Consider the following 17,175-nt stretch of genomic DNA (forward strand, 5'->3'; position numbering starts at 1 on the left):
CTGCCTAAGAGCAACATAGTAAAGAGATTTGTTCACCTTCTAAAAGATATGGGGAGAAGTAGTATGTCAAATATTGGTGATTCGCAATTTATTTGGCAATGAACTTTCCTTTAGTACTAAATTATTAGTAAAAATTTTTATTATCAACTGATATATATAATTCAAATTCTTACGTAAAATATGTTACAATAATGGTGTTGAGGATTTGTTAATGAATTATGATATTTACTGTAGTGGCATAAGAGAGAAAATTTGACATAAAATCATTTTTTAATGTGGCTCGATCCACTCAGGAGTCTACATCCATAGTTATTATACTAATGACTCTAAGAGAATCCTCTAATAGAGAATAAAAATTATAAAGAAGTGTCTTCAAAAGAACGCAACTTCAGACAAGAGTCTGGAAGGAAATTACTAGATATTTTCAAAGTCTCGTCTCTTAATTTATGATAAAACAGATCTTATCCTAAGTGTTGATGAGATATTTTATTTCTATTTATTTTTTTCTCTTTGTGTCTCTCAAGATATCAACTTCTTTGTCCGTATTAGATATAAGATAATGATCAAGAGTTGATACACAAGGAGCTATTACTTTTCATCATGAGGTGATGATTCAAAAGGAATGCAGACTGATATATAATATTCTCTAAGCAAGAGACATCTCTCTGCAGATAAGAGGCTATACTACTGCTTCGGTAACTAATTGCTTCTCATAGAGATACTTCACAAAACGGAGACGATCATATAACAATATTTACCTTTTTTTTTTTCAATTCAGAAAAAACTGAGGAACTTTGTAGTTGATTGAGCTAATATCATAACTTTTTATTTATTTATTTGGTTTTTATAATTCAGGAATCTCCAAACTCACGATCAAGTTCAAATTCAAAAGTGAATACCCGTCAAATCTTACAATTTTTAGAAAATAAAAAAATTTTACTCTTAATCCATGCAGGTAAACACAAACCTTGTGAGAGCAAACCACCAGCTTTAGCATCCGGTTAAGCCTCATTGCCATAAAGATTTCAACTAAAACACGAGACAGATTCTTTGTGGACAAGTAACTGTATGATCTCTGAGTTTAGTGATAAACAAACTTGAGAGCAGCCTCATTGCATGGATGATATGGCAAACAGCAATTCTTAAAAGGGTGTAATTAATATTCTTACAACTGTGCATCAGATCCGAAACGGCTACATGTTCTTAAAGCAACAGTCTTTCAAACCCAGAAAACATTTCCCAGCGGCCCCATCAACTCTCTCCCCTCAAATGCAAAGCCTCATTCATTAGTCTTAATGAATCTCAACCTATAATGGTTCGATGTTTAAGAGAGGCAATCACATTAGAAACAGTATGAGCCAGTAGTCAATGCAATTTATTACAAAAAGTCATTCTGAATTTATCTAGTGTTCTCTTCAAGGTGGAAGTTAAAATACTATTATACTTTGGGAGCGCAAGAATATTTTAGGTCAGCTTGAATCAACTCAGCCACTTAGATCAGATGTGTATCAACCTGCTCCAAGCACTCTTTTTTCCCAATAAGCCCTCACAATGTTTGGTTCATTCCTAAAACCTCAATCGATTTGGCACTCAACAGCTCACTCTATATAAATGAAAGAGGAAGAGGGATTCGAGCTTTGTGTAAGCAAAGACTAGAAAAGGTCATGTTCCAGGGAAGTTGAAAGTTTTCCGAAGAACCAACCATTTTCAGATTGAGTGCCTTCGTAGTTCCTGGTTTCCACAGCTACACAACAGTTATCTATCGAAGGACTGACCAAAACCTGTCTAGTGTTAAGAACAAAGATAAAATTGAAAGTTAGAACAGGTCAGCAATATAAGTTGTATGCAGCACAGAACTTAGGATAACATACAATAGCTCTGTCACTTTCAAGCTCCTTACATGAGGCCTTTGACTTTTTTGAGGATACAACTAAGGGAGAAAATGCAGAGACACTCCTACTGTGTTTGACATGAAGTTCTACAACAACCTGCTCATCAAACATAAAGTATCACTCTTAACAAAAATACTCGAGCAAGATCAATCAAGATTGTACACAGTAGATTGGTCCCTCTACAGGGTTAAATGAAATAACCCTGGTATCAATTGTCTTACTCTGACAAGAGAAACATAAGGCCAGAATCAAGCAACATTAACAAGCCAAAGTGCTGTATGATCACAGAAGCCCAACAAGAGAAAATTGGCCTTCACAACACAATTCATTAACTGCTAGGTCTGTGGAAAAATTTACAATGGCAGAAGTAACACAGGGCAGGGAATAAATTCAGCCGGCAGGTTTGCATCCACATGCTTGGATTGGATTGCTTCCATGCTAAAGACCACTAAATCTAAATTCAGCTCATCTGCAACCTCACCTATTATAGCTGTTGGCTTGTTACCTTCCCCAAGTCTCTCTAATAATCTGAATTGCTGGAATCCACCTACAATTTTTATTTGAAAACTTCGCTCATCCCATTTAAACATACAAACCTTCTGAGAGATGCCAACGGATGCTAGACAATTGGTTTTCATGCTCCAGCAGTGAATCTCTCTGCTTTTCATCAATAGCTGAAAAGAACATGAAGTTCTACTTTCCCTGAAATCCTGCATTTAGAATGGTCCTTACCAGAAAACTTTGTCTCTACTGCTTAGTGCTATCACCAACATATTCTAAAATGGTATTACGAGAGTTCAGTGAACGAACCCACAACAGTAATGTCAGACCCATACATCTTTGCTAAAGCAGCAGTAGTTGCAACAGCCTATTGGAAAAGTTACACCCAAAGAATATGTTAATTGAAAAAAAAAAAAAAAGTCACAGAATATACCATTCTGTTAATAAAGCCACAAGCTAGCAAGGCATCCAACTAATCAACACGACGTCAAACTAAAACTTTGCTTTACTCATCGCATTGGAAGAGAAACAAAATCCTATAATTCCATCAAAGCACAAACTCATATGCATAGTAAATGTTTCATACAGCATTGTATGATAATAGAGAAAAGTGCCATAATGATACCCCAAGTTAACCTATATTGATACTTGCTGTATCAAAAATATATAATATGTAACAAAGCACTCCAAATACCTACAAATGTTCATTAAAAAAGGCCGATACAATATTCCCAGACGTCATATGGCTCTCAAATGCATACTAATCTTTCAGAAGAAATTATACAAAATGCAATAATATTTAGGTGTCTTTAAAGAAACGTCACCTGTCTTGCTCCTTCAGAAAGATATGGATTCCAGTCTGTTATTGGCAGAAGCAGATGTTGAAATTGGTCAATGCATCCACACCTGAGCTGACTTCAGGTTCTGGAGACTTAGCCTCAGCTGATAGTAAGTAGATGATGGGGGACCAAGACATTCAAATTGAGGAAGGAAAGCAAGGGTAAGACATGAAAATCAAAGAGGTCAATGGAAGAGTAAAGGCGCGTCAATAGACCAAAAACTCAAGTCATCATACACAAATATAAGCATTGCATTCTTTACCTGTCAATATAACATGCAACCAAGCAAATAAATATAAAAGCAAAGCGATGAATTCAATGAAAATTCAATTACTAAACTTGGTTATGAGGTCTCACGACTGCTAAGAGAATCTACCATTACTGTGTCCAAATCCATTTCACTCTCTATCTTTTAATGCTTAAGGCGCATACATGCTTGCTTTATCGTTGCATAATTACCTTCACAAGACAAAAAGCACAGATTTTTTTTTTTCTAAAAGTCATATTCTATATTTAAACAAATTGTGAAGCCTTCGATAATCAATATTTTTCACAATTCTGATGGCTTAAACACAAATTTTCAGAACTTGGAAGCTCAAAACTTAACGTTTCATAATGCTTCTTCTTCATCATTGTTACAAACCGTAAAACTAAGTAATTAGTGAATTGCTCTACACAGTGATCAATCACCTACCTATTACCTAGCAACAAATACAAGAACAACGTACTGAAAATTTATTTCACAGGACAAGTTAAGAATGCACATTATAATTTCAACTTCATTTCCATATGCTTTCAATATCGCGGCAAATGAACTAGAAAATGCAAGATCAATAATGGGGATTTTCATAAGCCAAAAAAATTATCTTTAGGTACGATTCTGCGAAACCTACGAAAAGCGCAAAGCTTTCGAGCCTTTCGATCGAAGAGAAGACGAAGAGAAAGCTAGGGAAAACTTAGTAACCGAAGGAGAAGAAGTTGAAAATGGCATTATTGGAGTTTTGGCGTGTTTAGTGTTTGCGGAAGGAACGGCAACCAAGTAGTGAGCGGAAGCCATTTAAGTAAGCAAGCAAGCAGTAAACAATGAATGGAGCAGCAGAAGATTGGGGCCGATTCCATAAGATAAAAACAATTGAAAGATGGCGATGATTGCATGGAGCGACAACGTGTTTTACATACGGACGTGTTCCTTTAGGCGTGAGCCACTGTCGATCATAGCGCGTTGATTGTGGATTTTTGGTGGATCTCTTAATCTTGACCGTCGACTTTAGTAGTCCGCCGTAATAAAAGTTTAAACCCCGTTTGCTACGTGCTCGTTGGCACTGTTTTCAAAATGCTTTCCTTGTATACAATTTTCGTTGTGGAAATTGCACCTTCTGATGGGCTTTTTTTTGGATCTTGCCTTTTTTCACCCAATTCTTGTTATTGCTAAAAATATGCAGTGGGCATCATCTTATTGAATTCTTGATGCCCGCATGGTGATTAAAGTAACTCCTTGATGGCTTTTCGTTCTTGCCACAGGACAAGGTTAGGGCTAACTGGCAACATTCAATTGGCAGAAATTGTATCAAGCGGTGAACTAACTGAGGTAACTGCTCTACCAATTCCTTTGGTTTAGCATCTCTTGCTCGCTTCGATATACGCAGGAAATTCATCGTCCGCAGTGAGATGATTAATATAGCCTGAATCAGTAGAATGACTGATGTTTGTGGACTTGTGCTGCTCGTCATTAATGTCAAAGAATGTGATTTTTGAATGCAAATTACTTTATGGGGACATTGACTTTCCCGAAAGTGCTCTGTAGACAATTTGAGGACATATATGATGGATATCGGTTCAAGTTTGTTATTGATCAGAAAGTGACTTCCTAGCTAGTTCAGCAGGCATGGGAGATTCTATGTAAACTTGAAATCTTAGTTGTCTCTTGTACTATTTATTCTGCTTCACTGATGGAGCAATTTTTTGTCTCAGATTTGATTAAATTGCTTTCTTAACATTTGTTTAGTACCCAACCATTCAGCATGTATTTTTCCTGATGTTAATTGGGTATTTAGCTGGATGGGTCAGATCCCCTACTTATGGACACCGAACAGAGCCAGGGTATGGCTGAGTTCAACTGTTTGCCCAGTGTAATGTTTGACGACAAAATTGTGTGATTTTATGCATGAATAGAACGATTTTGTCTTGTAATCTAAATCTTCTAATCTTGCCTTTACCAATCTCAGAAATTGGTACAAACTCCTCCATATTCTCACTGTCTGGTAGGTTTTGCACTTGACATGACTCTGAGAAGCTGGCGTTCCTGCTCTCCACTGATTTGTCCCCCTGAATCTTCCAAGACATAGGAAGCAAGATGTCCAAAGTTTGAAATACTAACCTTAAGTTCTTATTCAGGTAAGTTGCCAACAATCTTTTAATGATTACTTATGGAACTTTTGAATGAACCAAATCTTATCTTGAATGACATTGATCACCTAATTTTATTAGTTTTGACTTTAATCCCAAGTTTTGTTACACGCCCTTACGGGCAAGATAGAGCTAGAATATTGCTTTGAAACATAGTTTCTACAAGGTTACTAGGGTCTGCAATGAAAGTCCTGAGAAGATGGCAAGGGGCATGCTCCCTATTATATTTCAAACTTTTGTTTATGCATAAAAGTCCATTCATACGATTAAATATTCAGTACAATAAATGATTGTGAATTCCAGCCATGTGAATGCAAAACGGACATAATTATCTGTTTTTGCAATGCCCAAAAATGTAAGATACATTAGATAACCAGTCTGTTTATGCATTCTCTTGGTTTTCATGAGATAAAATTTACTTAAATTAAAATCAGTTATTACCTTAGTTTACCACTCTACAGTGCTTCCTAACCTCCTGTCCTCCTGTGATGCTACTCAGTTTGATGATTGAATGCACAAAAGCCTCTGTAAAAGCTTTATGTGAGGTAGCAAACTTATAAACTAGACCTTTGGTCTTTGGATTAGTGAGCAGAGCTTCGTCTGAATGAAACAGGCTTTTCTGTTGTAGGATAAGCCTGTAGTATGTGTTATCAAAAGTTCTTGGCGAAGGATCATTTGTAGAACCAAGATTCTTTGCCTTATGATTGACTGGACAAAGACTCCTTAACCTCTGAGCAAAAGTTGGATTCAATGTAGGGTCATTGTTCACTGGGTATACTCTGCTTTCAAATGACGAACAATGCGCAAATCCTAGAGTATGTGCTCCTACAAAAGGGTAAAACAAAACGTGGTAACTTTTCTTCTCAGGAATTGGAACAAGTGATTGGGGATCTCTATGGCATTTGTGGTTTATTTACCTAAAAGAGCCGCTAGATCATCCATTGATAGACCCCTTTGCCTGAAGTTTTGCTGTAATTGTGAGATGTTGAAAGTTGGGGCAGGCAAGCTTGTAGTTTCACTAGCTCTTGACGTTCTCCCATCTTTTCTTCCTTTAGGTACATCCCAAGTTGGACCCCCTGACTGTGAGATTAATCCAAAGATATGAACAAAATGATCAACCATCCACGTTTTAATCAGTATTCTTTACGAAGAATGATGAGTAATTTTAAATTTACTCTGGTCCGTTTAAGAAATTTTTGTGTATGATACGAGATCACTCTCTAGAAAATTTAGATGGTTTGATTGTCTTACCAAGACAACAGCATCCCTTGCCGCGAAAGCTAGAATATCGGCACATGACACAACACCGGGACACACACTTTCTATTTGTTCCTTTGCACTGTCAATCACAAAAAATGCATGCAATGAACCGTTAGGGGGTGCATCCTTTTCTGCTTTGTTGTTCCCTTTTGAATCCAGCAGAATAGAGCCATCACATCCCTTTAAAAAGGAAGAAAGAAAGACACAAACACTTTAGTTAAACAAAACCCTGCGGGTACCAAAGAAAAAATAAATACAGAGTATGGACTTTAATACCCTTATGAAACAGTCGTGAAAATGCATCCGGAGTAGAGCTGCAGGGACAGTTTTGTCTTTCGATGTTGCTGTCTTGACAGTATTTGTGACGATGGACTCGGCAATAGGGCATGTTTTGTCATAGTAATTCAAGCTTAATGCATTTCCTGGAGAAGAAAATACTGAAAGAACGAAGAGTGAGCTCAAGAATGCCACATTCAAAGCCATGATCAGCCTGAGCTCTTAAAATTAGGTTGTCTGTGTGTTATACTTTGGCATAAAAAGGGCATTTATAGGGACAAAGAATATACTATTTACTATGGTGAACGTGACCCTAAATTTGAATTTGTTGAGCAATAATGTTGATAATGTAGTAGTAGACTTTAAGCAAACTAGCAACTAGTAAGACAATCTTTTGTCACATCTCTCTTTCAGCCTTTGAAACTTCTGGTGTATGTGGCATCGGGTGTCAATGATGCTAAGCTACTTTAATCATCCTCTCATGTGCCAAGAGATGTATGATTAAGTTAGCTAATATTTCATTTTCTTGGATTTGAAGGCATTCATGATTGAATGTCTCCTCCAATAGAGTAACCCATTGAATGTTTTTCCAATGTTTCTAAAATCAAACCAATAGTTAAACCATTTATCTCATAAGTTTGTGATTCAATTGATTCAATCAGACAACCAACCGATTTAACTTATTATCAAATTATTATGTATTACCTAAATAGTATCAAACATTTATTACAATTTTAAAACATAATTTTAAATATGTTAATTAAATAATTGACATTTCTTTACATAAATTAAGAAAAATAAATAAATTATAAATTTTATTACTAATTCAATTAAGATTTTACAAATTGTAACTCTTATAAGTTTTAATTAAAAAAAATTATATAGTATTATGTAAATTTGATTTTATTAGTTTAAAAAATTTTTTTTTTTGGTTTAATAGGTCTATCTAGTTTTATCTAGTTTGATCGAATTTTAAATAAATAAATATTTATATATAGATCAGATTAAATTATGAACCCACAGATTCAATCTGATTTTAAAATCACTATATTTTTGCTCAAAAAGCATTCAATGCATTCGATTAGAATTTGAAATAACGTAATTAAAAATTCATATATATAGTGTCACTATTCTTTACCTTTATCGAATGAATGCAAAAGAAATATTTAGTTATTAGCCCTTTATTATTATGGGGACAGTGTTTAGGTAAATTTTATCCATTACCATAATTACTGATTGAGCAACATAATTGTGGATAATCAAGCCATAAGGACTATACATAATATAAAGTCTTAGATCTTATGATGTAACATTTTACCTGCATTGGCTCGCCGGGCCATGATGTTGGATTTTATTATTGGAAGCACATGGGAAAAAGGTAGAAATGAAAGGGAATAAGTTCTATTTGTTGTCACATGAACAATAAAATTATATATAATTAAACATATAAATGAATATATATTTAATATATGTAATTATAAGATTGGATAATTTTAAATTAAAGATAAAATAATATTCAATCATATAATGAGATATATAAATATATAACTATTTGTATACTTAAAATGATCTCCATAATCAATTTTGGAAATGTTGTTTTTAACCCTTGACATTTTTGTCATCTAACCCTATTTGCTATTTGTAGTGAGGGTATATTTGTAATATAATATTTTATTTCTCTTATTTACTGTTATCCATCCAATCTTCATTTTTACAATATTTTGTATTTGAGTTATTAGTAAGGCTGAAAAACTATTTCCAATAAAATGATAATTTTTATCTTTTAAATTTAAAAAAAAAACTATTTTTCTCTTATTTGTTAAAATTATCTGTTGGTTTTAACAGTGAAAAATTATTTATGTTATTATAATAATGCGTTTATTAGATTGAATTGTAGATTATATTATAAAGATTTAAATGTTTTTTTTTTTTCAATTTAATAAGGGTAAATAGATTTTTTTTTCTATCTTATTTGAGAAATTTACTCTCATATATTTTTAAAATATTTATAATCATAATAATTTGTAATATAACATTTGCAATCATAATTGTTTAGTTTTTGAGAATGACATTATCATTATTTAAAAAAAAATAAGGACATATTAATATTTTAAAATCTCAAAAATCCTTAAATTTTTTTTAAATTTTCATAAATTCTTAAAAAAATTTTTTAACATTTCTAACATTTTTAAAAATTACAATATAATCTCAAATATATAGATTATTCATATCCTTTTTTTGCCTCCAGATTTTAAGAGCATAGTGTTTATAGTGTAAGAGTTATTTTGTCTTTGAATAATTTTAAAAAATAAAAAATTAATAGATTATTTTTGATAAATTCAACAGTTTGATAGGAAAATGTTTTTTTTTTTAAACTTAAATAGCGGAAATATGTTATTTCATTCAACCTTAGGCAAGAAATTCTCATTTGACCTATTAGAAATGACCCATAGATAGAGACAACGGCACTGTAAATGTTGAAATTCCTTTACATTTCAATTGACATTTCACAAAGTTTTATTTATACCGTAATATGACTTTGATGTGACATATTTTGTGGTTTTGTAAGGATTTTAGCATGATAATAATATTATATATAAATTAAATAATAATATATTATTATATAATTAAATATTATTATATTTTTAATTTTTAATTTTTAATTATATAATAATATATTATTTTTATATATAAAAATTAGGAAAATTACAATTTTTATCCTTTTTTTTTTTAACTGTATATACATATATACCACTCATTCTAAAGTTTAAACAAAACTATCATAATAGTATAACATTTTTCTAAAATACCTCTATTGATGTAACTCATGCAGAAAAAGAGAATATTATCTCTCTTTTTTCCTTCAGCGTTCCAGTGAGGGAGAAATCTCTACAATATGGAAAAAAAATTCTTCAACAAAGAAAACATATGATTGAACAATAAAACTTGTATGTTATGTGTTTTCTTTATGAGCAATTGAAAATCAAATAATGTATGATAGATTCATGTTCATGAGTTCATGTGAAATTTAATTTTGTTGTGATTTCATGTTGTTAAAGTGTTTAATACTGTTATTTCATATTGTTTTTTTTTTTTTTGTTTAAAGTTGTTATAATATTATATTAATAGTTATAACATACAAAATTTTAAATCTAAAAAATTTTCAGATGAAGAACGGGTTGGTGTCGCCAACCCCTTGGCGTTAACGCCAACCAACACCAACACCAACACCCACTAGCTTTTTTTTTTTTTAAATTCAGTTCACTGCATAAAAGATTCAATTCACGCTAACACTCATGTAGTGGGCCCAATTGAATTTGAAGATTTCTGGATTCTCTTTCATGCAATGGGACCCACTACATTTGAAGATTTCTGGATTTTCTTTCATGGAAACAATATTTTTATTTATATAACCCCACCACATGGAAGAAAATCCAAAAATTTATAACAGTAAAATAAAAGGGTTGGCATTGCGAACCCTTTTTAGTTTTAAAAAAGGTTGGCGTCTGGCCAACCCTTTTAGCAAGTAAGGGTTGGCGTTGGCCAACCCTTTTTTAATTGAACGCCAACCCTTCTCTAACAATTTTTTTTAATTTTTCAATAACCTTTTTTTTTTAGTTAAATATTAACCCATCATTTTTTTCAGTTAAATCTTACCAAATAGTTTTTTTTACTCATCATAGTAGTTGGGGTCTAATATAAGGTATAATGAGTTACTCTTTTTGTTTTATATCTTTACTTTGAAGAATTTTTAATCTGAAAAATCCGTTTCACTTTTCAGTTTTTTTCTTCTTTCTTTTGTTTTTGAAGCACTAGCTCTATTCTGAAACATTTGTTCTATTTTTCACAGTACAATTCTAAAATTATAGAGAAAAAGAGAGAAAATCTATTTGTATGAGTCCTCACTTGAAAGCTAAGGAAGAAGAGAGAACAAATTTTTAGAGAAAAAATCTTTGTATGAGTCATTTAAAGAGAGATATTTTAGAAAAATAGATTACTGTTGTGATATATTTATTTAAATTTTGAAATAAGTGACATATATATATACACGAATTAAAAAAAAGACTAAAAATTTCAATTTTCTGACAAATTATATATACAACACTATTTTTATTATAATAGTAATGTATGTTTGGCTTTGATGTTTTGAAAATTGTGCAAATAGAGTACATGACAAATAGGGCGAAATTTTGTCGCCTGTTTGAAAGTTTCCCACTAAAGAGACTATTCATTTGCAAATGGTCCAACTCCTGCGAAAATTTTCTAGGCACCGATAAATTTTTGCAGAATCCAATGAACTTTACTTTCGCACTAACCGAACATGCTAAGCCAGTTATTGTGAAAAGCAGGGTAGAGTGGGCCTGGGTGTTGAATAAAATATTTAGAAATTAGAATCAAAATTTTTTAAAAAATATTTGTATAATTAAATATTATTTTGAATAGATTCTAATTTTTATTCAAAAAATCTAAAACAAAAATATATTAATAAAAGAAATAATTTTATATAAATAGAATAATTCATAATCTTAATCTTGTATGTTCGACTCCCAAAATAACTATTAATATAACAGATTCTTTACCTTCGATTCTTTTTAAGTAAAAAGGAATTCTAATAAACAATTAGAAATTGTGTCCTATGAGGAAAATACTCATAATCTAGTACATGGGTCATGCCTTCGAGTAAAAACTAAAAAGTTCATTGTAGATGATCAAGTATCCACTAAATTACAGACATATATATATCTCCTATGTGGGCATAGATTATCAAATTTTTTAAAAAAATTTGAAAGAAATTTTGGGGCAAAATGGCGGCGTGCTTGTCGGTAACGCTTTATTTTTGTATTATTTAACATAACCATATTATGTTGAAGTAAAGAATCAGCATGCTGGGAGAAATGATTTTGAAACAAAAGGCTGGGAGAAGCAACGACGCATGTGGCTGGGGGGAAGCAAGGAAGTAGGCGGTTGGAAATCAGAAAAGAATGGGAAAGATAAGCAAATAGATTAAGTTATGAATTGATTATTTTTTTAATTGCTGGGTTGGGTACCCGACCCAATATTGTGGATAAGGGGATTGAGTCAATTCCGGTTCTTGATAGCTAGGAACCGAGACCAAAACTAGTCTCGAAACCTACATGTTCCTTGAGTTTATTATCCAGAACCTATCCTATTTCCTTTGGTTTCGAATAGGAACCGAAACTTATTATAGGATATCTGATGGATTCAGTTTTGAACGGATAATTTGTTCACCCCTAATGAAAATTCCACACTCAGGACAATTTTATACTCACCGCTTCTTTTTTTTTTTTGGGTACACTCATCACATTTGTTTCTCAATCTCACACAAATCAGTTTTAGGTCATATGAATTTGGTCTTAGGGTTTTTTAAACCTTTTATTATGCAATTTTGTTTAATCATATATATCATTGTTATATAATAAAAATTACATCTCAAGTTGTCTCATATATATGATTCCAAAAACAATCAACGAGTTGAGCAAACATCAATCTATCCCACAACCTGTAAGATGAATCTCAAATAGGTTGTCTTTTCTTCTAAAAGCCATGAAACAGGAAACATGAATCACATCTATCATGACCACAACAATTATCTAGTATTAAAAAAATGTTTCTTACTATCAGAGAATCATCCTCTTTAAATTTGATAATCACAATTGAAATACATTTATTTTTATACCATATCAAGATATGACAACATCGTTCTTGCCATTAGCCGATACATTATCATAAACTTATATAACTCTAACTCTCACTATTATAAATATATAATGTAAGACTCGTAAATACGTCTCAAAGGTATTTTAAGCATTTCTTATTTAATTTAGTTGACTTAATTAATTTTATAAAATAAAAAGGTTGATGAATGATCATTCGCTTTAAATGAATGCCAGTTTCATAGCATGTGAATTGCTCAAGATTGATGAAAGATCGCTTCAGGGTGTAAAAGTAATTTTAATCTTTGGAACATCTATTCTAGTTGGAGGAACGCTTGTTTCAAAGTGGAAGTTATCAAAAAGAAAAACGGTTTCAATAGAGAGGGAAACACAAATTAAGTCGGATAATTGTTGGGAATATTTATTTTTAATAGTTAAATCTGAAAATTTATATGAAAGAGTCCGGTTTTCAAACAAAGAGTTTCACCATTTCCATATAAATTTTTAGAATATAAAGTCAGAGTGTACCAAGGGTCGAATTCACGTAATTCTAAAGATTGTTGGGGTGATAAAAGCTTAAAGATTAAGCTTATGTTGGAAGTGAGTTAAGTAGGCATAAATCATTTTGTTTAGTTGAAATTTTTTTGTGTCAAATGCATGTTATTGTACGCAATTTAGTTCTAGAATGTTGTTAAACATGATTAAATGTATATATTGGTGATTTATGTGTATTATTCAAATGTAAGAAAATGTGAAATTAAGAAATGGATTATTGATGTTTGCCAAATTTAATGATTGTATCAAATTAAGCATGCAAATGAGATTATGGAATGATTGATTGACCTAGATACCGAGACTTAATTTCATAACTTAAGGTGTAGAAAATGATAGTTGAAAAATACTAAAATTAAATTTCAAACTTGATAGAATGTCTGTTCATAAGTAATGAATGATCGTTCTATATTTAAGAAAGATGATGTAGACAATCATTCATGGAAAACGAACCATATATTGTTAATAAGCATTATAGTAACAATTATGCTAGTTCATATATTAAGAAGAGAATGATCATTCATAAGTTGTAAATAGCCGTTTAACAAGTTGTTTCATAGGATATGAAGCATTAAGGAGCCTTAAGTATGTGTGAACTAAGATACAAATAAGAATAAAAGCCTTAAGTTGTGTGAACTAAAACATGGATAAATAGGAGCTTTAAAGTGTGTAAACTAATATGTATAGATACGCAAAAGCTTTAAGCTATGCGAATTAAGACATATGTTAAGTAAAGAATAAGTTATGTGAACTATGATATGAAATTTGAGTGTAAGCAATGAAAATCTTGCATTGATGATAAAGTCATTAATTGTGTGGAGTATGATAAAACATATAGGAAAGTAGGTCACTAGTTATGTGATTGCGGTGAGAATTTATGAATGAATGAATCATTGTTATGTAATTTATGGCTCGAGAAAAGAGAAATTGTGTCAATGTTATGTTATCTTTGACAAAAGATGTATGTGGAAAGTCAGGTAAGGAAAATCCCCCTTGAAATTGAAAGTAAGTAGCCAAATGCTTCTTGTCGGGACAGAAAGCTACTCTTCTTACTGATTTAAGCACTATGCACTGAAGCTTTTACAAAATTATGCGTCTCTATGGAGTTTCTTATATCATTCAGTCCTGTATTTAAATATTGCCAGCTAAAGATCCTGTCTGCTAACACACAGTTTAAAATTTAGAATGAAGGATTATATGGTGGTGCTAATGAAACAAAAGCAACTTTTTATACATGAATATCTTGGATTGATTTTTCACAGAATAAGAATTATTTAAATGGCCCATCTTAAAATCCCTTGCCTTTCCACAGTTGCAAGCCCAGGGCTTGATTGAAAATGATCGCCTAATCAAATGAATTTTCCTTTACCTTTAACTTTTATTAGATCAATTCCCTTATTAGACTTAATGCTAAATTTGCCAAAGAACATATCTACCTGTGAAGACGTGTCTCTCTTGTTGGGTGCCTCAGATTTCTTCTGCTGCTTCTTCTTCCATTTGTCATCAAAGGGGCCAAAGCTGAACGGACCTCCTAAACCAAATGTTGATAGGCTGATCGTGGCAGCTTTTGCTGCCAAGGGATTGAACTGGGATGCAGGCTCAAGCTCATTATCATTATAAAAAGAAGACCTCTCTGAAAGAGGAACAACCCCATTCTTCCCATGAAAGAGCTTAAAAGCTGTGCTAAAATTTGGACCATCTTCAAATATTGGACCCTTGGCTCCCCGTACCTGTAGAAGAAGTAGCTCAAAGTCAAGTCCACAACGACAATGACAGTTTTTAGCATAAACAAATTCTCATCAACACTTAAATAATAAAGATCATCAAGGCAAACAAAACACTCTACAAAGACGATAACTTACAGGCATTGGAAAATTCACTGCCGAGAATGAAAAGCTTGTGGGTTTGTTGATGTTCCTTAGAAATGGACATTTCTGAATATCCCCCTCATTAAAGGGGCAGTCAGACAGATCTTCATTCATTCCCTTAAAGAAGAAACCCATGGCTTATCTCAAAGAAATTTATCTACCAAAAAAAAAAAAAGATTCTTATCTCTGGTTCATAAAAGTTTAAAGGCAATGAGAACATGAAAAGAGAAAGGAAATTCAGATTGTTTATTATAGCATACAATCACAAAAATATGAACAAAGCCTTGTAGTAAGTCTCTGGCCACATCAATAAAAAAACAAGTCCCTTCCTAAAAGCCCTCAATCTTCCACATCTTTACTCAGTAATTTCCTCTATGAGGTAAAATACCTTCAAAATATTCCCAAAAAATCTTCTCTCTACTTCAAAAAATTTTAAGCCCATGTTTCAAATATTGCTGGTTCACAATAATATCTAAACAAACACAACCCGCTAAATGTAAAAATTCAAGGAATAACAATTCCAGGTTCAGCTTCTGAAATATGCATTGAACCAATATCAATTAAAATTCTAGCAAGAGAAAATGCAGAGACAAGTACGATTCAACGAATAAATATATATAGAGGTGATTAAATCATATGGGGAATTCAGGATTTGGTTCAAACAAGAAATGAAAAGGAGAGAATGGCGAAGACTTTAACCTCAAATCCCAAGGAGAGACAGAGCCGAAACGAAAATGCGCGTGCCGATCACGAACCACAATTCTTGGGATTTTTTATTTGCTTCTACCCAAGCAGATTACAAACCAAACACAATTCGCAAATCTCACGTGTAATAATTAATGATTGTCTATGTCGATAACACGTGTCAATAATTGGACCCCTTGTGTGCTGTGACCATTCAAATTTAATTAGGATGCAATATTTTATAATTATACTTTGAGCATATTTACTGTATTATTTATGGTAAATTAATTAAAATGACTTAATTCAAGGAATTTAAATAAAATTGATTTTTTTAATAGAATATAAACAAAACCCTAATTTAATACTATTATTATCTTTTATGTATAAACCCTAGGCTTTGAATTCACTCTTATTTAAATTTTAATATCATGATTTCAATTTTAAAAGAAAAAGTTTGTTATATTGAAATATTTATTCAAACATTTATTCAAAACCTTATTTATGTATTGATTATGTATTATTTTGTGGTGTGTTAAATAGTATTTTGAAATGTGTTTCAAAATGAACAATAATATAAAAATGTGGAGGGTTTCGTGATATTTTAACATGTAAGGGTAATTCAAAGTAAACTGATATTTTATTTACAATGTTATTTACTATTTAATTATGTGAGAGGTAAATTGATATTTTAATATATAAGAAATAAATTAATATGTATTAAAGCTGACATTAATTTTTTCAAAAATATATTTTATGTTACTTAACGAGTTATTGTAGAGTTGATGGTGCACTAGTATTTCATTCTTTGGAAATTAGTACTTTTTGACAATAACAAAATTATGTATACAATAAATATGTACAATTTTATGTATAAATAATGATATATCATCATATAATTAAGTGTTATTTTATCTCTAACTTAAAATTATTCAATCATATAGTAGCATTATTATTTGTGTATATAACATTATTAAAACAATATATTGATTATTTTTTTAATTGTTGGGTCGGGTATCTGACCCAACATTGTGAATAAGGGGATTGGGTCGGTTCCGGTTCTTGATAGCTAGGAACTGAAACCGAAACTAGTCTCAGAACCTACATGTTCTTTGAGTTTATTATCCGAAACCTATCCTATTTCCTTTGGTTTCAAATAGGAACCGAAACTTATTATAGGATATCTGATGCATTAAGTTCTAAACGGATAATTTGTTCACCCCTA

The 17,175-nt window shown here is 31.7% G+C and overlaps 2 protein-coding genes across 2 annotated transcripts; both read right to left on the reverse strand.

Moving 5' to 3' along the window:
- Positions 1-5,872: 5,872 nt before the first annotated feature.
- LOC123209320 (peroxidase 64-like) lies at positions 5,873-7,433 on the reverse strand. Its single transcript, XM_044627303.1, has 4 exons — positions 7,175-7,433; positions 6,890-7,078; positions 6,556-6,718; positions 5,873-6,463 (listed from the first exon to the last, which is right to left on the reverse strand). Exons 1-4 carry the CDS (start codon positions 7,379-7,381, stop codon positions 6,081-6,083), a joined length of 942 nt encoding a protein of 313 aa, XP_044483238.1. The 5' UTR covers positions 7,382-7,433; the 3' UTR covers positions 5,873-6,080.
- A 7,178-nt stretch (positions 7,434-14,611) lies between these two features.
- Positions 14,612-16,074, reverse strand: LOC123213868. The gene is made up of 3 exons (XM_044633494.1): positions 15,969-16,074; positions 15,264-15,426; positions 14,612-15,131 (listed from the first exon to the last, which is right to left on the reverse strand). Exons 2-3 carry the CDS (start codon positions 15,402-15,404, stop codon positions 14,751-14,753), a joined length of 522 nt encoding a protein of 173 aa, XP_044489429.1. The 5' UTR covers positions 15,405-15,426; positions 15,969-16,074; the 3' UTR covers positions 14,612-14,750.
- Between the last annotated feature and the right edge of the window lie 1,101 nt (positions 16,075-17,175).

Source organism: Mangifera indica, chromosome 1 (assembly GCF_011075055.1).
Source record: "Mangifera indica cultivar Alphonso chromosome 1, CATAS_Mindica_2.1, whole genome shotgun sequence".
Lineage (NCBI taxonomy): Eukaryota > Viridiplantae > Streptophyta > Magnoliopsida > Sapindales > Anacardiaceae > Mangifera > Mangifera indica.